The 23,690-nt window shown below is 37.9% G+C and overlaps 1 protein-coding gene across 11 annotated transcripts; it reads left to right on the top strand.

Moving 5' to 3' along the window:
* On the top strand, positions 4,312-23,675 carry LOC109728316. 11 transcript variants are annotated; one of them, XR_002220958.1, is made up of 6 exons: positions 4,312-4,370; positions 5,850-5,981; positions 20,867-21,942; positions 22,060-22,509; positions 22,781-22,971; positions 23,177-23,675. XR_002220958.1 is itself a non-coding variant. In XM_020258699.1 (5 exons), the coding sequence occupies exons 3-5, from the start codon at positions 20,892-20,894 to the stop codon at positions 22,829-22,831; spliced, it is 1,440 nt and encodes a 479-aa protein (XP_020114288.1). In that variant the 5' UTR covers positions 4,312-4,370; positions 5,850-5,981; positions 20,867-20,891; the 3' UTR covers positions 22,832-23,675. The 11 variants fall into 11 exon arrangements, 9 of the variants coding, with proteins under 9 accessions (XP_020114288.1, XP_020114287.1, XP_020114286.1 ...); XR_002220957.1 differs by having other exon boundaries at positions 22,781-23,063; XM_020258699.1 differs by having other exon boundaries at positions 22,060-22,397; positions 22,781-23,675.

The raw sequence follows: 23,690 nt of genomic DNA, 5'->3' as shown, positions 1-23,690 counted from the left end.
TGTGAATGGTGTATGGATGCGTGGATATTCATATGTGGTGGTTGTATCTTGCATTATATATCTTGTACTTGTGTGGCGCCGTGCAAATACAGGAAAGACTCTGTCCGTGTGAACAGTGGACTCCCTATATTTGTAGCGGATCTGGCATATCTTGGGGTCAAGATTTTCAAAAAAAAAAAAATCTGGGCACTTCCGCATTGGCTTTTGAACCAAAAAGGGACCCCGAGATGTGACATAATTGATGAAACGTTAATATAGAATAATTGATGAAACATTAATGAATCATATACTATATGGCCAAGAACGTATAGTTGGGGAGGAGAGGGGAGGGAAAGGGGTGGGGGAGAGAGAGTTATTACAAAAAAAATAAAATTAATAGATGAAACGCTATAATTAATAGATGAAACATTAATATAAAATTAATTGATAAAACATTAATGAATCATATATTATACAGCCAAGAACGTATAGTTAGGGAGGAGATGAGAGGGGAAGGGAAAGGGTGGGGGAAAGGGGAAGGTAGGGGTGTAAAATGGGCCGGGCGGCCCGTGGGCCGCCCTGCCCGGCATGGCTGCGGGTATGGCCATGACCCGGCACGGCCACTGTAGCACCCGGGCCAGATTGGGCCGGGCCTGTCAGGCTCTTCGGGTCGTGCTAGGCCACTTACCTAGGGCCTGACAGCACGGCACGGCACGGCCCGAAACAGGGCTGGGCCGTGCCGGCCGAGGAGAGGCTGGTGGCCCGGCACGGCACGGCACGCGCTTGGGCCGGGCCAGCCGGGCCAGCACAGCCCGGACCCCAGGCCCAAGCAAGTTGCCTTGGACCTAGGGTCTGATCTATTGGGGAGAAGGGCTTGGCCTTCCCCAGGAGATTCTTCTAGCAGAACCTTTTGCGGAGAAGCTGATTTTGCGTCAACTGGACAAAGTGGAAGCACGGAGCCCTCCGTGCTTCCATAAACATCCTAGCCGCACTCTATATATATATATATATTAAATAAATTTTAATATTTCTTATTTTATAATTATTTTTATAATTTTTAAATTTTTTAATCAAAATATCAGTTTAAATAAAAATAATTTATTATTTATATTTTTAAATTATATATATATTTTAAAAAAATTAAAAAAGGGGCCGGCCCGGAGCATAGCCCGGCCCGGCACGGCACGTGCCTTCCGAGCCGAGGGGTCGTGTTGGGCCGGAGGGTAGGGAGTTCGTGCCTGGCACGGCCCGACCTGGGTTGGGTCTCGGGCCGAGCCGGGCCAATCCCTAACCTGTTTCGACCCGAAAAATGTGGGTCATGTCGGTCCGGCATGGCCCACATTACACCCCTAGGGGAAGGGGTGGGAGAGACAGAGTTACTACAAAAAAAAAAAAAAAATCTAAAACAAAAGATATTGCGCTACGTCAGTGAAAATATTGGGAATTCATAAATAGGTTTAGATAGATATTATTAAATAGTACAACATTGAAAATGTTATACTATTTGACTGTATGTTATACTATTTGATTGTATATTGCACTACTTTTATGATATGTTTTATAATCTACTAGTGCAATGTATAGTTAAATAGTGCAATATTTTAATTTTTTATTGAAGAAAGAATTTAAAAAATAAAATAAGAGGAAGATGGAGAAGACATGTCCTTCCTTTTCTTCCTATCCCCTTCTCCCCTCCCAAGTTCCGGCATCTTGCTATGTCATGCAACTTCAAACTGTTTAATTATCTACGCCCTTATCCTTTCCGGTCTGTGTGGCATTTGAGCCACAATGCTTGTGTCGGCAATAGTGGAGATGTGAGGGAGATAGAGGGAGTGGCACGACGATGACATGCGAATAGTAAAGGAAAAGGTAGAAGAAGCAGAAGGAGAAAGAAAGAAAGAAGTGATATAAAAGATAGCACAACAATATTGATTAGTTTCTAAAAAATTTGATCGAGATATATAAAATTAATAAAGACAGTCTGAAATTACCTCGAGAAGGGCCGCAGAGGTGGTGGAGGAGGGTTGGACAGAAAGAAAAAAAGGGTTGCGGTGTGACCTCAACGGGGTTGGAGGCGAAGAGGGTGGGGGGTGAAGGGGCGCGGGTGAGGGTGCGTAGGCCGAAAGGGGGGCGGGTCATCCTAAAGGGCAGTAGTGAGCGCAGTTTTGACGGGGTTGAAGGCAAGGAGGACGCGTGGGGCAGAGGCAAGACGGGTCGCCTCCGCCTGCACCGCCCTCTTCGGAGAGAATAAATTAAAAAAAAGAATGAGAGAAAAAAAAGGAGAGAGAGAAAGAAATAAAAATATTTTGTTTAGTTTTTTAAAAATTCGAATTGAATTTGCAAAATTTATAATACTAGTCTATTTTTGCAAAATTTTAAAACTAAGAAATATTTTATACAAATTGGCCTTATAAAAATGCAAAATTAACTATGTGCGGAAGGCCGAGCACTAATAGTGCCAGTTGAAAGTAAAATATATCAGGTACCCACTCTACCCCATAGTTAGTTAATTCGCGAATAATTCGTGAATTATTTGCGAATTTTTGAAGAAACGAATAAATCAATAGAATAAGTATTTTTTCAAAAAATTCGAAAAAAAATGTGACATTTTTTTTTATCAAAAATAAATATTCGCGAATAATTCGCCCAAAAAAACGCACGCTCGCCCGTCACAAGTCTCGCGCTATGTTGGTTAATTCGTGAATTATTTGCGAATGTTTGAAGAAACGAATTAAACGGCCGTATTCATATTTTTCCAAAAAATTCTGAAAAAATCGAGTTTTTTTAATAAAAAATACTTATTCACGAATAATTCGCGAGCCCGAATTATTCGGCCAAAAAACGCTCGCATTCGCGTTCGCGCTCGTGCCCGCGCCCGCGCCCGAGCTCGCGGGCCGCGGGCCTTGCGGCTCCCTCGTGAGCGGGAGCGGTCGCAGGCCTTGTGGCGGCTCGCGAGCGAGTTGCGGGCCTTGCGGCTCGCTGGCAAGCGTGAGCTTGAGCGCTCGCGGCTCGCGGCTCGCTCAAAATAGGGAAAAAAAAAAGAAGAAGAAACCCTTGGTTCACCTAGCCCAAAACAAAAAAAAAAAAATCTTTTTGTAAAAGTTTGCGCGCCTCCCTTCCGAAAAAAAATTTACTCTATCAAAAAAATTTAATCTATTATGGGCTATCTTTTTATTTATTTTAAGGCATAATATAGTTTGCTAATTTTTTACTTAATTAGTTTAATTTTGTAACTCTTTATTCTTATATTCTTAAGAAATATAAATATTTATGCTAATAGCATAAATCATGAGAGAAAAAAATTTAATTTAATAGCCGAATTTTGGATCCCAAATTTTTAACCGGTGAACATATAATATCGATATAAATTATGTATTCGAATAATGTAAATCTATTTTTAGCATATTTTTTATAAATTTAAAATTTAGAAGATTAATTTTATCCTAATTATATTCATACGGAATTTTTGCCAATCCGAGTTAACTACCTATGGTCTCGCGAGTCGCGAGTAGGGGTGTAAACGAGCCGAACACGAGCGAGCTGGGGGGGCGGCTCGTTAAAGTATCGAGCCGAAAATTCAGCTCGTGTTCGGCTCGTTTATTAACGAGCTGAACACGAGCTGGCCACAGAACAATATTAAAAAAATTAGATTAATAATATATAAAAAATAAATTTATAAAATCTTGTTCATTAGATTTGATCTAATGTTGATAACTTTACATATAAATGATCTTTTTATAATTAAAAATCTCATATTTTTTATTTTTGCAAAAAGTAAATAATAAAAATTATATTATATATAATTATTTATTTATATATAAAATATAAATTTAATAAATTATATAAATATAAAATATATGTATTCGAGGTGTTATCGAGCCGCACGAACAAGCTGACCCCCAGTTCGTGTTCGGCCTCGTTTATTAAGAGTTGAAAAATTCAGGTCGTGTTTGGCTCGTTTACCAAACGAGCGAGCCGATCTCGAGCTCATTTCGAGCCGAACACGACTGCTCGGTCACGAACAGCGAGTTGGATTGCAACCTCTTGTCGAGTGTCGCACTTTGCTCGCGCAAAACCGAACCAAAGGAAAAAAAAAAAAAAGAAAAAAAAAAAAAAACAAAATCGCTCGATCAAAAAGTTTTTGCCCTAGCGTCTCACCCCTGCCGCGGCCCTGTCACTGAACCCAGCCCCCATCCCTTCCCCTCGCCGCCCTCTTCCCTTCCGGCCGCTCGCCGAACGCCATCGGAAGCCCCGGCGGGGCCACATCGAAGATCGGGTTCTTCACTCTTCAGAAATCGAAACCCTCCTCGTTGCCTCTTCCTCTTCCGCTTCCGCTTCCGCTTCCGCTATCCAACGATGGATCAGTAATCGGGTGGTTCTTTACAAACCAGGTACGATTTCAGTTTTCATTCTTCAAAGCAAAAGTTGGAAGCTTTTAGTCCATCTGATGGATACTTTTTTATACAGAGATGGCTCGAGTGCTTAAATTGAATGTGCCCATTCTCTGTTATGCACATAGAAGACCCAAACATAGAGCTAAATAACAATCTTAATTAACTTAGGGACCAGGAACTCTTGTGTTATACCTAACTAATCAATTTCATGATCTTGTCGACACTTGCACAAGGAAAATTTTGTTGTGATCTTTCATGGACCGTTTGACTCAGTGGGGTTTCTACATAATTTTTGAAACATAACTTTTTAGTATTAGAAATGCAGCAATTTTTCACTATAAAATGAGAAGATCTGGAGAATAAGAGTTTGAAGATGTCTAACTTTAGAATCCTTCTCTTTCTCTAAACTCCGGATTTCCATATTAGCCCTAGTTAAGTTGTTGTTACTTGTTGTTACATTCATTAATTTGCTTATTGTTGTATGAAGAGTGAAGACTCAGAACCAATGAAGTGGGATTTATTACTTAGAGTTAGGTTATGTTTGATGCATGATTGATGGGTAATTCTAATATTCTTTCGATGTAATTTTATTCTTTCGAGAATCCATGATAGGCGGTCATGTGTTAGAGCTTGAAATATTTGAGTCATTAATTTTTTTGTGCAGAAAAATGGTTCGAAAGAAAGATAGGTTTTGGATTCACGCGGAAGAATCGAGTGGAAAATTTAAGTGCAAATATTGTTCTAAATTGTACTCGGGTGGTGTCGCAAGACTCAAATCCCACTAGAACTTTCTGTGCTTGTATGCTTTATGTTTATTCAAGCTTTTATGTATGCTTATATGCGGAATTATGAACTTTATATATCTTTTATTTGTTTACTGTTTAGACTTTAGATATGCTAGTATGCACTATGCAAAGTGCAAGTTTTATCTTGTATTTAGTTTCCAACTATGCTTGTATGTGAACCTTCTATCTTTTATTTGTTTACTGTTTGGACTTTAGATATGCTAGTATGCACTATGCTAAGTGCAAGTTTTACCTTGTATTAGTTTCCAACTATGCTTGTATGTGAACCTTTTATGTTTTATATTTATATATGGACTATCTTGATCTCTTATTTGCTTATTTATTTATTTGTTTTGGGGCATAATATAGTTTCCTTTTTTTTTTTTACTTAATTAGCTTAATTTTGTAGCTCTTTATTCTTATATTCTTCAGAATTATGAGTATTTATGCAAATATCATAAATCTTGAGAGAAAAAAAAACATAATTTAATAGCCGAATTTTTGATTTCGAATTTTTAATTGGTGAATGTATGATATCTGTATAAATCACATATCCGAATAATTGGCGAACCTGTATTTTAGCCGTTTTTTCAACGAATTTAAAAATTAGAAGATGAATTTTATCCGAATTATACCTGTACCGAACTTTTGTCGAATCCGAATTAACTAACTATGCTCTGCCCTCTCCTAGGAAGTCCTAGTCCTCTTCCTTCTCCTCTAATGGAAGCAGCTAGGGCGGCGGTCGCTTCTTCCCTCTCTCGTCTCTTCGCTCGCACTCAGCCCGCCAAGCTCATCCCAAGCCGCCGCCTCGCCGCGGGCGGAGGTCAATCTCTCTCCAATCTTCCCCTCTTTTATTTACTCTTTCAAATAAAAATGCTACTACGACTTCTTATTCTTCTTCTTCTTCTTCTTTTTGTTATGTCTTTGCCTTTTGTTTTTCTATCCGATCGCATTTCTTTATGCTATACTGATGATCTCCGATGCCCGTAATTTCAGTTTCTCATCGTAGAATATATTGATGACGAGCTTAGCAATGGTCGGATCTTGCAAAGGGAAACTCTGGTTCCTTAGATTGCAGAGTCTAAGCACGTTAGTCTACAGCGTAATTGCGTGTTGAATTTTTATTTTGACTGTTGTTTCAACGGGCACATTTTTATTGGATGATGCGTAGATTTTAGAGTCTGACTTTCAGTGGCAAAGGTGATCTATGGCATCCTAGGAAAATTCGGATCTCAAATTGAGCGAAGGTTGAATTTTATGGAATAAATCTCTTATATCCCTTCACAATCTTTTATAAATGAAACCAATTTTTATCTCGCCAGGCTCTTAGATTTTCAGGTATGCAATATTGCTCTTGTTGAACGTGAATGATGTTCCGGAATTGACTTCATTGCTTTCTACAGAATCTTTCTAATCAGTTGTTAAAATAAAAAATCCCTATTTCATAATAGGAACTATTGATGTGTATCAGTTCACAGCGTCTCTTCAGCAGCACATACTATTCAATATAAAGTCTGGAATGTTGATACTGAAAGAAATAATACATTTGTGCTCATCTCATTTTCAAACATTTATTTTTTTTTTGTCCTTATTCAGTATGTATCTTCTCACATTATCATTATCCATCCTATATGCTTCAGCTTTATAATAACTGCATATCCTCAGAGATATAGATTAGTTTTTTTTCCATGTGTTCTTCGGATGTTCTTAATCTGCTAATGATATCGCCCTTTGGGCCTGTTAGGTTCACATGTTGTAATATTCCGGTGATCCTTCATTTGTTTTCTATTGAAAATATATAAATCATTACCATTCAACTCAAGTTGGGTACGTGTAAAAGGGGTTAGTGAAGTACTAGAATCATTGTAGACTTTTGGACTGTAGGAATACTACATTGTCATGGGTTAGGAGATACTTTCATTGTCGAAATTATTAGTAGTCCATTAATGAGAATAGCTAGTTCTTAACAACCTCGCACCCAAGTTGCTTGATAAGTTAGTAACATGCTATTTCGAATATAAAATATACAACATTTCTAGAATATTGCAAACCTTGAACCAAACGACCCCTTTTTGTATTTTAAACGGTTCAAGTATTATTTGGGGTTCTCAAAATTGACTTTGTATATTTCCAACTAGTTGTGATTTTTGTTGATTTATGTTATAATTGATGCTAGACCTAATTGCATGATTGGACCTAAGACAAATGATTGTGTCTTAGAAGGATTCGTCTCATACATTGTTCTAAAAGGCGGTATTTTGATGTGTATATTGCAGCATATGCAAGTTTTGCACATTGACAACTGTGTAAAGACCTCATCTACATAAGGCATGGGTTTTGCATAATGAATGCTTCAGCAAGCCAGCCTGTACCTCACATTGACATATATTCAAGGCTTGTATTATAATATTCGGTTAATTTCATACATAGTGAATTGCAAATATATCCCTACAAAGTTCAATTTTCATATGTTGTCCTTGCAAAAATCCAAATGTTTTCAAATATGTCCCTACCGTTAGAATCCGTTAGAAAACTTTAATTAACCATATGTTAAATGCTTAACTCTGTATGAGATAATTTGACATTTTTGCCCCTCTTATATTATACTATTGTGACTTTTGGAGGGACATATTTGTGATGGTAAAATTGACATTTCACTTAAAATATAAACAGTTCTATAATGGTAACAAAGCAGAGAGATATATTTGAAAATATTAGAATTTTTATAGAAAAACATATGAAAGTTGAACTTTGTAGGGACATATTTGTAATTCACTATGTTTGTAGGGACATGAATGCATTTAACCCTATAATATTAGTTGGTTGAACTTGCGCAATTCGAACTATAGTGTAGACCTCTCGTAGTCAGTCGCTAATGCTAGCAGGCTAAGTGTACACTTCAGATATAAGCACTCCATCTTTACACTTGGAGGTTTACTAATAATTTCGTTTCCCGCTACCTATAATTCACATGAAATATGTGATGTTGCTTTATCATTTTTGTTCCTATAGTGAAATATGCTTATCACATCAAATTCATTGTCAACCGTGATATGATTGTTCAGTGTACTATTTACACTATAGAAGGATTTCATAAAGCTAACAATCCTATACTTCTATTCATACAATACTATCATTCATTGTTGCCTTTAAAATTTTATCAACACTTTGTATGTGGAGTGTGATACCTCGCTTTCTGTGGAAGGTCACCCATTTTAGAACTATTCTAGCTTTAGCATGCTTAACCCTCTTAAACTCTTGGGCCTAACTGCTACCCAAATTACCACAAGCCTACAACCAGGTTAAGAGGTTTAGCTCTATTATATATTATATAATATATATAGAACTATTTCAAATCATGGGGGTGTCACATTCCCCTTCTCTTTAAGCCCTAATGTGCTCAACTGTGTTCACAAGTACTAGGCGATGTGAGACTCGTCTCGTTAGTCTTAGCCGATCTTGTGGTGAGCCGTACTCCACCCACAATAGTTGTCAGCTGGGGAGCTACGCTTTTGCTTGTCTGTATGACCCTGATTCAGTTGAGAATCATCTCACACTTCCGATTGATGATTGGATTTGATTCCAGCTGTGACACCCCCTATGATTTGGAAGTCCTATATATAAGATATAATAGGGCTAAAATTTTTTAACCTGGTTATAGCATTTTGGGTGGTGGTTAGGCCCAAGATGTTAAGAAGGTTACGCAACGCATGTTAGAGCTGAAATAGTTCTAGCTAATTAACCGGCCTGGGAAGCAGGGCATTACAATTTGTATCAGAGCCAAGCGCTTGCGAGTATGCTTGAGCCTGACGAGAACCTCAGGGCTTAATAGAGGGAGAGAGGGTAGGGATAGTCCAATATAGAAGGTATATAAGGGCTAAACCTATTAATCCTGCTATAGTATTGTAGGAGTTGGCTAGGTCCAAAAGGTTAAGAGGGTTGAGAAAGCTTAGGGTTAGAGTAGCTCTAGAATTGGTGACCCTCTGAGCTATAAATTTTGGAAGGTGGCTTGGTCCAAGAGGTTAAGGGGGTTGAGCAAGCTTAGGGTTTAGAATAGTTCTAGAATTGGTGACCCTTTGAGCTATAAAATTTTAGGAGGTGGCTAAGGCCAAGAGGTTAAGAGATTTGAGGGAGCTTAGGGTTAGAATAGTTCAAGGATGGATGTTCTAGAATGGGTGACCCCCCGGAAAATTGGGTATCACATGGAGTCTATTAGATTGATGAAACACAAAAAAAGAAGAATTGTAATTTCTCCCTTTTAAATTATCGAGCCTGCCAACTGTCCATCTATCTCACATAATTCTCAAGACAAATTTTTAGCTCTCTGCCTTTGGATTCACAACTAATCAGATACCGGCTCTCAAGAGCTGAGATATGCCAAAAAGAGTCTATTGAAGGATTGAGCGAATTCTGTAATTATTTTATTACACTTTTACTAATCTCCTGGTAAAACCTAGAAACGGGAAGTTTTTTGTCCATCTATTTATTATCACTAGGATCATTATTCATCAGTCTATTTATGGACGACTAGTATAGAAGAAAGTAGCTGATGGTTATAAGAATTTATATGCACCCAAACAATTGCACTTAGGCCCTCACAATTTCACCCTTCAGCCATTACAATTTAGTCTCTCGCAAGCTGAGTACCGGTACTCGGGTTGGAGTACCGGTACGCGGGGCTTCCAGTACCGGTTTCAGCCATACAGTACCAGCCACCAACCCGAGAGCTATGCAAGCTTTGGTCTAACTTGGAGTACAGGTACACAGATCCAGTACCGGTACACGACTAGTCCAGTACCGGTATTGGACATGCAGTACCGGTACACACTGGTGTGTCATCCCAAACCCGAGAGCTAGCCTCTCGGGCAGCTCACAGAGTACCGGTACCCAAATCCAGTACCAGTTCTCAGCCTCTTAGGGTCCTGAACTCGAGAGCTGCACAATTTGCACTTCTATTGGGTACCCGTACCGCATTGCTTTGATATCGGCACTCAATGTCCATTTTGCAGTCCAACAGCTGCAATATTTTGGGAGTCCGTTTTCGCGCCCGATTTGCGCTGAAACACCCAAATACTTCCGAAATTCACTTCTGACTATCCCTATGCCTTCAAGGCAACTCGGGGACATCACTTATCACATTCATACCTCACTTTGATCAATTCGATCAAAATTAGCATCGCGACTCGGGGATTCGGTATATTACATAAATTCGAATAAAATTTTAATTTTATATTTTATTTTAAAATTAAAATAAATTATAATTGCATAATTGGTCCCCAATCTTTTCACGTTTTATTTACAGATTGTCTAAAAAATTCATCACTTCGCCAAATTTAATGGCTCATTCAACAATTAGAATCTAATTGCAATTAATTAAAGAGTTTGGATACTTAGATTGCAGAAAAAATAAAAAATAAAAAAAAACTTTAAGTGAAAAAATAGAAAGGTTTGGACCGATGATGCAATTAACCCAAAACACAGAAAAAGAAGGCAGCACAGCACCAATCTTTTTCTATCTTCCTCCGCCGGCGACTGGGTGTTACCTCACTGATCCGCAGCCGCAGTAGGCGCTCTCTCCTTTACACCTCTTTTAATTTCCCAGTCTGCTGCTCTCCTCACCGTCCTCTGAACTGCTCGCCTTCGTTCCCGGAGGAAGTCCGACTAGAGTTCAATTTCGACCACCCAGAAAGGAAAAGAAAATGTAGCCCAGGTGCGCCTCCCTTCCTCATTCCCTTCAATCCCTTATCTAACGCCCGCTTTCTTTCTTCATGTCTTTCTACTTATCATAAACTGTAATTTTAATTGGAAGGAGTCTTTGTCTCTAATTAGGTGATTGTGTTCTTTCGTTTTTTGTTTTGTTTTTTTTTTTTAAATTTTTTTGGGCTTTGGACGTTCTCTCTGTCTTTCTCATTTCTGCTAATAAATCTTATGAATGATTGATTGTTTCTCGTTTGGCGAATGTTCATAGCTAATTAATCAATTGATTCTGGCTATCTCGGATCGCGGTTGCTACCTAGAACGACCTTTCATCATTCTGGTCGACTCTCGTGTCCGTGTCCAGAGAAACTCCGAGGGGCTCCGTTTTCTTTCTTGTGTGCGGTGGATATGCTTTGTTACGAGCCAAGCCACTGTGTTTGCTTATTTGATCTATGATCTCTGATCTCTTCAATGCGTCTCCCAAAACGTTTTAGGAGTTTTTTCTTTCTCAAAAAAAAAAGTCTCGAAAAGGTATGGGACGTCGAGTGACTACGATAGAAAAATTAATTGTGGTATTCCCAATTGTTAAAAGCTTACAACTCAACACCCTCTTATGTGAATTTGGAGCTGCCATAGCAACTTAATCTGTCATCGTGGATCTCCATGGTGTACTGTTGTTGCCGGAGGTGAGTAGGCGGCAAAGGATAGCTTGATGAGCGAGGCCCCTCAAGAAAATTGCAAACAACGCTAGAGACTTTGTAAGAGACGATTACAACGATTTAGAAGAGGGAGATAGGTTGAGGATCTACACGAAGGAGCGGCTACGGCGGAGGAATTCAATAACATCGGTGGAGAGGAGAATTGATCTTGAAAGGGGTAGGACTTCTGGAAGTGACTTGCATGAGAAGAAAGGAGGCAGGGGTGACTTTGGCTTGGCATGCACAACAACTTGACATTTGGCGTATTCCTTAAAAGAGAACTTCGAGCACATTCTTGTTTTTCCTCCATTTTAAGAGAGTAAAACCTCTTATACTCAGGTTCTTTCACATCATTTTAAGACATCCAAACAGGTCGGAGAATAAGCAAAAACACTGTATTACTAAGTTACCAGTGTAAACGGAGAAATTAACGAGTTGCCAAACGGGCCCTTACTTTTTTTTTATGAAGATTTGCTCCTCCTAAGGGTTTTCTTGTCTTAATTGCCTTTATCTAGATAGACAAGACAACACCAACATTATCGCATTCTGATTCTGATTCCCTTTCGGAGTGTTGAAACAAATACACATGAAATCAGTCCACTTTATAGTCCGATTCTGAATCTTATCTTCGAATTGAGTACCACCAAATAAATTAATTGGTCAAAATAGATCTGAGTCTCTCCCTGTCAAATCCTCTTCTTTTCAATCCTCTCAACTCACTCTTATCTCTTCTTTTACGGCTCAAAAATCCTCCAAATTTGAGACATATTTCGAAGAAAACCCTGAAGTACCGTTAGAAGATGAATGTGGAGGCAGTTTACAAACTCGCGTGGAATGTTGTTAAATAAGTTGCGGTAGCATTTTACGCACATGTGGACGCTAGTATACGGTTGTCATACCATTAATACTTTATCTATTGCACTCACAAAGGGCTAATGTCACATGGTTTGTCTTACTTTGGAGGGCTAAAATTGCAGTGTAGGACAGATGATAACATAATCACAGAGAAAAAAAACATATGCCTAGAACCGCTTCTGATCTACAATAGGAAACTGAACTAACTGGATAGCTCAACCAGCCTCTGCTGCAATGTTGATGTAGTGCTAGAGTAAAAATAGCAGAAAGGAAAAAAAATATAGGAAAAAAGAAGAACTTTTGGCTCAGTTTCCTACATGAGGCATCGGCATTGATATAGAAAAGGAAAGGGCTCAATGAATTGTTGTGACTCTCTGAATGTATATTGAAAGGGAATCAGATCGCCGTGATGCCATCTCGGATTAAACTTGCAAGTAGGTGTACTGTATATATCCAAATCAAGTGGACTCGTGAAAAACTTTTTTTTTTTTAAAAAGAAAGGTAAAGAGGATAGCGAAAACTGAGTAGACCTAATCAATTTTAAGCACCCTTACTACCCTAAGTAATGTAACATCTGTATTACCTATTAGCAAGTTTAACTACATAGACCTCCTTACTTTGTCTTCCGTTACTACTTAGTTGAATTCAGCAGTGCAAGTTCTTATATCACCGTATGTAGCAATGAGAGACTTTAAACTGTCAGAGCAATATTTTAGGTTAGTTTTAATTAATCTTAGTTGCATAAAGGATAATCAAACTATAACATACTAGTATTCATAACAGCATTCTCTATTTCTTATGCTAGAATCGTCAGATCTTGAAAAACTTGTTGAGTCGTCTACTCAGTTCGCTTGTGCCACATTCCATATTACAGAAGGAACAAGGAAGAATCAAAGAAAAGGAAAAATTGAAGTACAAAGTAAATAAGAAGAAATAGGTTAAGTGATCTGAGACTAAACAGTTTGAAAACTCGTGTCTGCAAACAGATTTCTCTTTTAATTTTAATGTTTTGGGTTATGGATAATGGCTTAGTGCTGTTCTGTTTTGTTTTGTTTTGATTTGACAGGGTTTCTTTTCATGCCTTGTCTTAATTAAAGTGCTAATCACTGGCTTCAGATTAGTTTCTCAATGGAAGACAAAAGATAAATCAAGAACATAAAAAGTAACTTTATCAACAAAAATAATGTGTAGCTGGCGGCTTGACTAATCTAGTAACTTACGACTAGGCTACTAGTTCTTTTCCTTCCCATGTTTATTGTTGTCCTGTAGACTCCTTTTGCCATTGACGTTGTGCTATTGAAATGAGTCAAATGACCCAATGGTTTCATTATTTTTGGATATGTAAGAATTGCCAATGCTTTCACCTTATCATAGTATATGTTACTTGAAACATTCCCGTGAAAGATTCTCATTATTCTTTTTCCTTTTGGTTTTCCTCAGATTTCCAACCAAGATCTTCAACAAACTGCTTATTTACTTTGAACTGAGCCAGCAATTCGCATGTTACTCTCTTATTTTATTTGTCACATAACGTTTATATGCATTTCTTGTATTGTGTAATCAACTCAGCAATTGTAAATGCATCACTGGTTCTTGGCAAAAAATTAATATTAACATTTGAAAATATTTATCGAAATTGCATATGCTTGGCCATTCTTGCAAGACTCTATCCTGCCATCTTGCTATATACCTTTTCTTAGGCACTCTTTATTGAACATTTAGTAAGGCTCCATTTTGGATTGCAGGCAGAGCGTGGATGGTGCTTAAAGAAAGTGTGATGGGATAATTTTTCTTTTCTTTTCATAAGTTAATATATTGTGCAGATCACAATGGTTTGGCTGAGTTATAATTTTTTTTTTTTTTTTTTCCAATCTCATTGGAAGTAGGGGTGGAAACGAGCCGAGCTCGAGCGAGCTTACCTCAGCTCAAGCTTGGCTTGAAATTAATTTCGAGCCTAAATTTAGGCTCAAGCTTGGCTTGAAATTAATTCGAGCCGAGCTCGAGTGAGCCTAACTTCGAGTCGAGTGAGCTCGAGCCCTAAACGAGCTGCTTGAAATTCTTAACATCGTGCAATCTATAGTTTAATTTTTATACAACATTATCTATAATTTGATATAAAAAATATCTAATAGTTTAACATACAAAATAAATGCATGAAATATGATATTATAATACTAAAAAAATTAGGGAAAGCGACTCTGCGAGGTAGTGAAAAAGAGAGAAAGAGAGCAATTAGAGTAGGATTTTACTTGTTTGGTTTTATGGGCCCAATAATTTAAATTCTATATACATATAATTAAAATACATAATATATATTATTTTATATAATTAAAATATTTTATATATATATATATATTATATATAATATATATATATATATATACATACCTATGGCTAATACTACGATAGCACCATGCATTTGTGCTATTAGATTTTCGCCCATTGGATTAAAAAATGTACATTTAGGATGATGTGGGCCTATTGTTGGTTTAATAGTAAATCTAACGGGTGAAAATAGTCAAAAGTTAAATCTAACATAAATGCATGGTGCTATCGATAGTATCCAGCTGGACTCTATATAATATATATATTAAATATATATATATATATGTATGTATGTATGTGTATGTATGTATGTGTATGTATGTATATGTATGTATATATATGTATGTATATATATGTATGTATGTATGTATATATATGTATGTATATAGAATTAGGCTACTATACTATCTATAGTACCGGAGCTCCGGTACTATAGTTTTGTTTTCGATCTTAGGGTATTCAAATTAACGATCCACACTATTAAATATGATCTAGGGTATATGAAGTTCTTAGAAATAAAATTTTAATTTTTTTCGACATCGTTTACTTAGTAAATAAATTATGTCAAAATGGACGGTGAAAATTGAATAATCTTTAAAATTTGAGCATAGGACTTTTAAATTCAAGATCAAGAATTTTAACATTAATCTAGATAGTTTAAAAAATTTTCTATCAAAATTTGAAAAAATTTAGATTCTTCTGCATCGTTAAACTCTAAACTCGTTCGTCATAGTAGCCATTGAAAATTAACAATTTTGAAATGGTTTGATCATGAAGTAAACTATGTCGAAAAAATATAAAATTTTATTTCTAAAAACTTTAAATACTCTAGATCAGTTTTAACGTTGTGGATCGTTGATTTGAACACCCTAAAATCGAAAACGAGACTATAGTACCGGAGCCCCGGTACTATAGATAGTGTAGGAGACTATTATGTATGTATGTATGTATGTATGTATGTATATATATATATAGAGAGAGAGAGAGAGAGAGAGAGAGAGAGTTTGGCTACGATATAAACTTTTATGAGTATAAACCCCTTTATACTCATAAGTTTTCGACCGTTAGATTTATCCTTTTACCATTTCCATCTGTTAAATCATACTATTCAACGAACCACCAACTCAATCTTAGGGGACCACTATCATTGTAATCGCACATCCAACGGCTGGAAATTTATAAGTATAAAGGGGTCTATACTTATAAGAGTATAGTAGCCCGAGCCTATATATATAGAATTAGGCTACTATACTATTAATAGAACAAACTGCTTGCTATTAGGTTTTCGGCTCTTGGATGAAGAGATGTACGGTCAGGATGATAGTAGCCCCCTAGAGTTGAGTGGGTGGCTAGTTGAATAGTATGATCTAACGAATGAAAATGGCCAAAGGGATAGATCTAACAGTAGAAAACTCGATAGCACCAAATGCTTGGTACTATCGATAGTATAATAACCGGACTCTATATATATATATATATATATATAGGCAGATCTAATGGCAGAAAACTCAATAATACAAAGCACTTAGTACTATGGATAGTATAGATCGTATAGTAGCTGAACTATATATATATAGAGAGAGAGGGAGAGAGTCCGGCTACTATATTATTGATAGTATTAAATGCTTGGTACTATCGAATTTTGTGCCATTACACAACTAACCACCCACTCAACCCTAGGGGATCACTATCATTCTAACCGCACATCCCTTCATCCAAAAACCGAAAACCTAATAGCAAATGGTTGGTACTATTAATAATATAGCAAACTATATATTTGTATATATATATATATATAGTGTGTGTGTCTGGTGTGTTTCTGGAATCATGGATCACTCCGTGCTTCCAAGTCGTTTTCGATGTTGGGACTTTCGTATCGACGTTCGTCTCCGTTGGCCTTGGTCTGGCGTTTTTGAAGTCTGCATAATTGTTGTTCGGCTTATGGTTGGGTCTCGCACACTTGTTTCTCATATTGGGCCTAGTAAGATCGGTCCATTAAGCTGTACGGAAGGAGTCGGACTGGCCCAACGAGAGGGCTCTTTGGTGGTTGATTGGTTATTCCTTCCTTGGAAACTCGGAAGGCAAACTAAAACACACACAATCAGATGATTCACACACAATCAGATGATTCACAATCTCTCTCCTACGGCTACGGACGTTTTCTCCACCTGACCTGATTCTTGAAGGTCCCTCCCCTCCCTTCAGTCCGCAGACTCCGCATTCCGCTGTAACAACCCTGAAAAATAAATGGTAGAAATAGTAGTAATAGGAGTTAGTATGGGAGAGTAGTAAAAGTAACAGTTTTACTAGTTAAGATGGAGAATAAGGGCGGCAGCCGGTTGGAGAGGAGGAAGCGCGCTAGGATAGTTTAATTTCAATTCGCTGTATAGGGTATATATAGTTAACAGATGTAATTGCAATGAAATGAATTAGTCTATTTTCTTCCCCAAAATTCTTTTCCAAACCTTTCTTCTTCTCCACCATTTCTCTATCCCAATTTTTTATCCCACTCTTTATCTCTAATCTCTATTCCTAACCCCTTTCTCTCTAATTCTCATCATCTCTATTGTCTCTATTTCATCTTTCTCAATCCCCCTCTGCTCCTCTCTTATCCATTCCGGTAATCCATTACATCACCATTACCATAGGGAGCACCAAGAACCTGATCCGAGCCACAGGGATATTACATCCGCAAACCTTGAAACGCTCCCCTAACTCTCTTCCCCTTCGACTGCTCGATTCCTCCACTCGGGAAACCCTTATTAGAGCGATCAGTTCCTTTCCCCTGCAATCGCCCGACTCCTCCGATCGATAGATAGATAATCTAGCTACGTTGCTCAATATCGTACACGGGCGGAAACTCTCGCTTTTCGAGGCTCGGACAGTTCCGTGTTGGAGCTAGGGTTTCTGGTTGGAAGAGGTAATTTATCTAATCCCTTTAATTTGGCTCGTAGTTTCATCATCGGTTTGGCTAATTCACGATTTGCTTTTGTTTCTCGTGATTGTATGATGAACCCACTTTCTTGGTGATTCCGTATGTATCTTTTCCGGTTGTTGCTCTTAAAAATAGAGAACACGAACCCTAGATTCATATGTCGTTGCTTTCTCGCAGAGACCACGAAACCCTAGAGTCAGGTATCATTGCTCAACTAGATCGGATGGATCTAAGGTCTACAATGAGGTTGCCTCGCCAAGACAATGTCAGATAGGTGTCCCTTAGATCCGATCCTAATTGCTTCGTGTGGTGTAATCCAATTTATTTTTTTTACTAACATTACATGTCTCTTAATAACCGTTTTGCTTTTAGCAACCAATTTATCCATATGTGCTCTGCTTAGGGTTCTGCAAGATGCCGACGAATTGATTACCAAATGAGTCATTAGGACAGCCGTTGTCTCTTCTTACGGGAAGGTTTACGATAGGAGCATAAGATATTAAGCTTAGTTAATTTGGTCTTTTCTATCTTTCTTCTTCTATTACTATAGACACCGTATATTGCACAGATTTTTAACGACTCAGGGATAGCCGTGGACAAGAAAAGCTACCATCAAACTATGAAACTTGAATCAGAATTTGATTTTCACTTCGACCATTTAGGTATTGTCTCTTTACTTGTTCTTCATGTAGTTCTTTATGTACATTTTTGTCAAATTTTCTTTATTATTCTTTTTCTTCTTGCTATCTTTCTATTCCTTCTTTTTGCCTCTCTTTCTCTTCTTTGTTTTGATATTATCTTTTATTTTATTTTGTATCTCTTAGTTTAACATATGCAAGCATGATCTTCTATTTATTATATAGTTTTTATTTTTTGCAATACTTTATTGCTCATGATAGTGCCTTTTTGCAAATTTTTCTTTCATTTGTACTTTCTGAACTTTGCAGTCCTTATCAAAATTTATTTTCGTTATTTTTAAAGTGAGTAGTGTTATCTCCTTTCATTTTGATTTTGTAATTATACCCTTTCTTTTCTTTCTTTTATCCCTTCCCTTTGCTTTTATTATTATTTCAATTCTCTTTATCTTTTGATGTCTTATCATTTCAATTGTCTAAGACTTTTAATATTTCTTTTTGTACTTTTATATTCTATTTTGATTTGTACCTTATTCACCTTTTCATGTAAAAGTTGTGTATTCGAAATTTTCTTATGAACAATCATTTATACAATAGACTGTTTACCTTATAATGTCCACATAAAATTTTCTTCATTAGCTTTACAAATGATTGTCTTTCACTTGATTTGTTATACTTCTAATGTTTCTTATACTTTCTCTTGCCTTCTGTCTAGTTTCATGCTATTGCATATCTTACCCTGTAATGTTTGTATCAAACCAGTTCCTCTATTTTTGTTATTCTATTTCTATCTCTTCTTTCTTCTTTTCCTTGTTCAACAAATTTTCTTTTTCTTCATTTTATTGTTAGTTAATGATGGGTTTTGCACTACTTGTTTTTTCTGCTCTTTAATCTTAGCTACTTTTCTTTTATTTTAACTTGTTCATACTATCATCTTGCAACTTTGCTATTGTCTTATTTCTTTTTCTTGTCTTTTGGAACCTTGTTCTTCCGTATCCTATACATTTTCTTACGCATAGATTTCTATTTGTTAAATATCCTTAGTCTGATTGCTTAATCAATTATAGTGCAAATACTTATTTGGTTGTTGTTAGAGGTGGCAATCTTTCACCCAACTTGACCAACCAATTACGGTCTCACCTAGCCATATATTTAATTTGGGTTTGGGTCATCCCAAGTCTATAAGTTTTTTGGGTCAGATCTAGATTTAGCTTATGACCTCATTTGAGTTATGGCACCTCTGCTTTTGAATGAGGGCAGTAAACGGTTGATTGTATCATGTTGGGCCAAACATATATATGTGCTAAAATAAAACATATCTCTTTGGCTTAAATAGGTCAACAACTTAAGGTTATGTTGTCATGTGAGTAATTGTTGCAGAAATTTTGGGTGACTCAATGGACAGTTAGGTTTGGATTTTTCCTTCACTCGAGTCAAATCAAATCGGGTTGGGTATGTTGTCAGGTCTGGATTTTCCCTTCACTCAAATCAAATTGGGTTGGGTATGTTTTAACCCATGTACTGGTATTATTTGAAAGCAAACCCGCCTTACCCAATCTATACCTCCTTTAGGTTTTGTAACTTATTGAGATCAGTGTATAAAATTGCTATTTCAACTAGTTCTTTCCAATATCTTTGTTTTCTTAGATTGTCCAATGTTTGTTGTTTTCACTGGCTAACAAAATATATTTGTGATTCCCTTCCATCTTTTTAAGGAGGATACTCTGCTTCTTGTCTTTCTTCTTCTTCTTCTTTTCATACACGGCCTTCTTCTCATACATGGTTAATTTTTCCATTCCTATATTATCTTTTTCTGATCATTGTCCTTTTATTCCTTCCTTTCCCATTCTTACTCGTCTGTTTTGTAGATTCTATCTCTTCAAGTCTTCGATTTCTATTTTTTTCATTGTTTGTTATCCTTACGGCTTAGATTGAGAATGGATATCTTTTTTACCTTCCTTCTCGCCTTACCTCATTCTTTGTTATGTGTGGGGTTTAGAGTGACGATGGATGGTGAATTGTTGGTCACCTGGTGTTATTGAGTTCAAGTCTCCAGGACTTCCATTTNTACTCAAGCTCGACTTGAAATTAATTCCGAGCCTAAATTTAGGCTCAAGCTTGCTTGAAATTAATTCGAGCCGAGCTCGAGCGAGCCGAATATCGAGCCGAACACGAGTCGAACACGAGCTGGCTCGCTCATTTGCCAGCCCTAATTGGAAGACGGAGAAGCATATCTCTGTATGCCTGTGCTCCAACTTCTTTGGGCCTATAGCGTTTGGTGGCCCTCACTACCAAACAGGCCCTAAGTCAAGCCCACTTGATAGTATTCTTTATATTGCCCTTTTCCATTGATGGTTGGTACATTTGTATATATGTGTGTTAACATGCATGTATGTATCTTCATATATGTTTTATACATGTGTCCTAGGAGAATTTATTTTCCACAGAAGCTCAATATTCAAACACTTGAACCAGCATTCTCCATATGCTCCAGTTTCTTTTAGTTTTCTTATCTATGTTTTCACAATTCGATGCAATCTAAAAAACTCTGTCATCTTGGCAGACTAGTGAGTTATTGGAGATCTTAAATGGGTGCCATGGCGGGACAAATTATTCCATCCCTTGGTCGAGTGAGGCTTGCCGATCTTGTTGCTTGTGAGGGGCTTCCTTCTGATTCTTACAAGATCTCAGTAACAACTCTAACACAGTCTCTTGCTCAATATTCAGCTGCAATTGTTCAATTGCCGTCTAGCGACGGTGCTCTGTTAAGGTCTGGTTTGGAGTCAGCTCGTCTCTTTTTCCATCAGCATGCGTACCCTTCGGGCGAGATGGTTCATACAAACGACTCTCGAGAGTGGTGCAAGACCTCAGGTTACTATACAGACCCTCAACTTTGGCTAGAAACATATGACTACAGGCCTGGTCTTACTCCAACAGAGCCCAGCGGTGCTATGGAATTTCCCCCGGCTGGTCTGCCTGACATATTTGCAGTGCTCGGGAAAGTCGCTCGAGATATTCTGGATGCTATTAGCTTTTCTCTGAATCTACGTAGCTTTTCATTTACTGAAATACTGGACAACTTGCCTTTGAGGAACAGAGAAATATCTTCTTCAGTTCTTTCGGTATGCTGCCACTCGAGGCCTTCTTTCCAAGAAGCGCAGCATCACAGCCTTGCAGCACAGGAGGATGGACAATTGGTGATGTTCCAAGATCATGAGCATCAGTTTGATAAGACATTATTCACCATAGTCAAGGCAGATAGGGCGGGTTTGCATGTAAAGGACTTCAACGGGCGCTGGATACTTGCAGATGGGGATTTAGGCCCTCAAGATGCCGTCGTCTACCCTGGACTTGCTCTTTATCAGGCGACTGCTGGTTATGTCAACCCGGCTATGTATAGAACGGAGATAGGCAACTTGCAGGGAAACATATATGGACGGTGCTCTTTGGCTTTCAAGCTCATGCCGAGATCCATGGCGAGTTTAAGCTGCTCAGAGATGAGGGCAGCTGGCCATGGTGTTGAGGCCCAATTCCAGATTCCCATACCAGTGGATGACTTCATGCAGAGATCACACCCAACCGACCTGCTCTTCACCAAGAGCAATTTGCCGACTTATACATTCCACACGGGACAAGATGGTATATCTACGCCCTAGTATAGTTTTTTCTTTCTTTCCTCAATTTATTTACATAGTCTAATTGTTTCTCCCAGTTGATTTTTTCTAAAAAGTTTTATTTATTTATTTATTTTTGCAGTTTCTTTTAAACAGCCTTTGATGAAGAGGAAGAAGAGCAGTGCAAGGACCAAGCCTCTGCCCCCATCCAAAAGATTGCGTCTCGAGGCTCAAAGGGTTTTAAAGGAGCGGGTTCAGGAGATTGCAGACAAGAAAGGCATCAAACTGAGATTTTGTAATCTCAAGGAATGTGAGGGCCACATACAGGCGCTAGACAGCCCATGTGGTAGCACTAGAATGGAGATAGGATGGCCACCTGGTGTTCCTTTTGTTCATCCCCATGATCTTCCCAACAAAGCAAAGCTTGGGTTTCTTGAAGCTTATGAGCCTGGTTGGACTGCATCTCAGCATGATATGGAGTTAAGTCTTAGTGAACCCAGACAGGCCAGTCAAAAATATTGTTTACTTTTAACTCCCCTAGTCCTACTTCGGTGCATGCATGCTTTTCTGTTTACTAATACACCACAGTTATGTAAGTAGTTGTCGCGCAAGCTGTACCTTTTTTCTTCTGTTTCCTTTTTCTTACAATTTCGGCAAACCTAATTTTGCTGTTAACTCATAATAATCATGTCGTAAAAATTTAAGCCCTTTATGTTGCAAATTTCCTCATTGTGAATTACAATAAACGCACATCATTTTGTCCGGTTTTTATGAATAATTGATAGTTTGCATCAGTAGTATAATATTATATTCTTAACACCAACATAATGTGCCCCTTCCAAATGCTTTATTTTTCTGTGCAGGAGTCAATCCCCGTGACTTTCGATATTTGGCCATCCTCTGTCAGCTTGTGACTTGACGAACTCCGCTAGCAGCTTGATCTCCTCTTCTTGCAGCCGTGGCCCGAATGTGCACTGACCCCTTGGAGCGCACTTTTCCCCGAAGCCCTGAACATGCTATCAGCAGTTGATACTTATCAACGATGCCACTGCAGGTGCTGATATGAAGAGGTTGCTTTTGATTTAGTTGTAAATAGTTGAAAAGGAAAATGATAAGGTTACTCACGGGCATCCATCCTTTCCCATAGTATGTGATGTTGTATATTCCCTCCTCCGTAGATACTCCGTTCCTGCATGAGATTACATTTCTTTGTCTTTCGGTTTATTGTTACATATTCACATTGACGAATGGTCTTTTAGATTGGAGCGAGCAATGGGTGTTCATGAAGAGAGTCGCATCCTGAGCCAAATTTTGAGGGATGAGCAATAAGTTTAGTAGTAATAAAAGCTGTAAAATGCTTTGTCTTCCCTCTTTGCATATGAAATAGTGGCAGTTCAGAGGAGACTGACAGGTTGGAGAAAGTTTCCTCCCATATCATGGCAGCCGATGCAGGCTTTCTGAAACAATCTTGCTCCACTGGATATAGGGCTCAAGGATTCTGCGGCAAAGAGAGTCGGAGACATGTTGCAGTTGGTTATTCTCTTTTTTGGTGGTTTCTCGGGTGTTTGTTGTCGAAGAATAATACTCATCATTGGTCTGAAATGTATTTGTTGTACCTTTAGCATGCCGACGTTGTGACTTAGCTTTTGAACTTTTTTATTTATAGACACTTCAGTTCCTGAACTTTTTCGTGTATTCCTATTTCATCTCTGACCATCAAGAAAAATCTAGAGGTTTCTAGCAAAAATGACGATTTAATTTTTATCCCTCCTA

Source organism: Ananas comosus, linkage group 23, assembly GCF_001540865.1.
Source record: "Ananas comosus cultivar F153 linkage group 23, ASM154086v1, whole genome shotgun sequence".
Classification (NCBI taxonomy): domain Eukaryota; kingdom Viridiplantae; phylum Streptophyta; class Magnoliopsida; order Poales; family Bromeliaceae; genus Ananas; species Ananas comosus.
This window is presented reverse-complemented; position numbering and strand designations above follow the sequence as displayed.

Excerpts from the sequence above, each read along its gene's own strand:
- LOC109728316 (XM_020258694.1), top strand. The coding sequence starts at position 20,892 with ATGGGTGCCATGGCGGGACAAATTATTCCATCCCTTGGTCGAGTGAGG. Across the intron at positions 21,943-22,059 it reads ATTCCACACGGGACAAGATG|TTTCTTTTAAACAGCCTTTG; the intron begins GTATATCTACGC and ends TTATTTTTGCAG.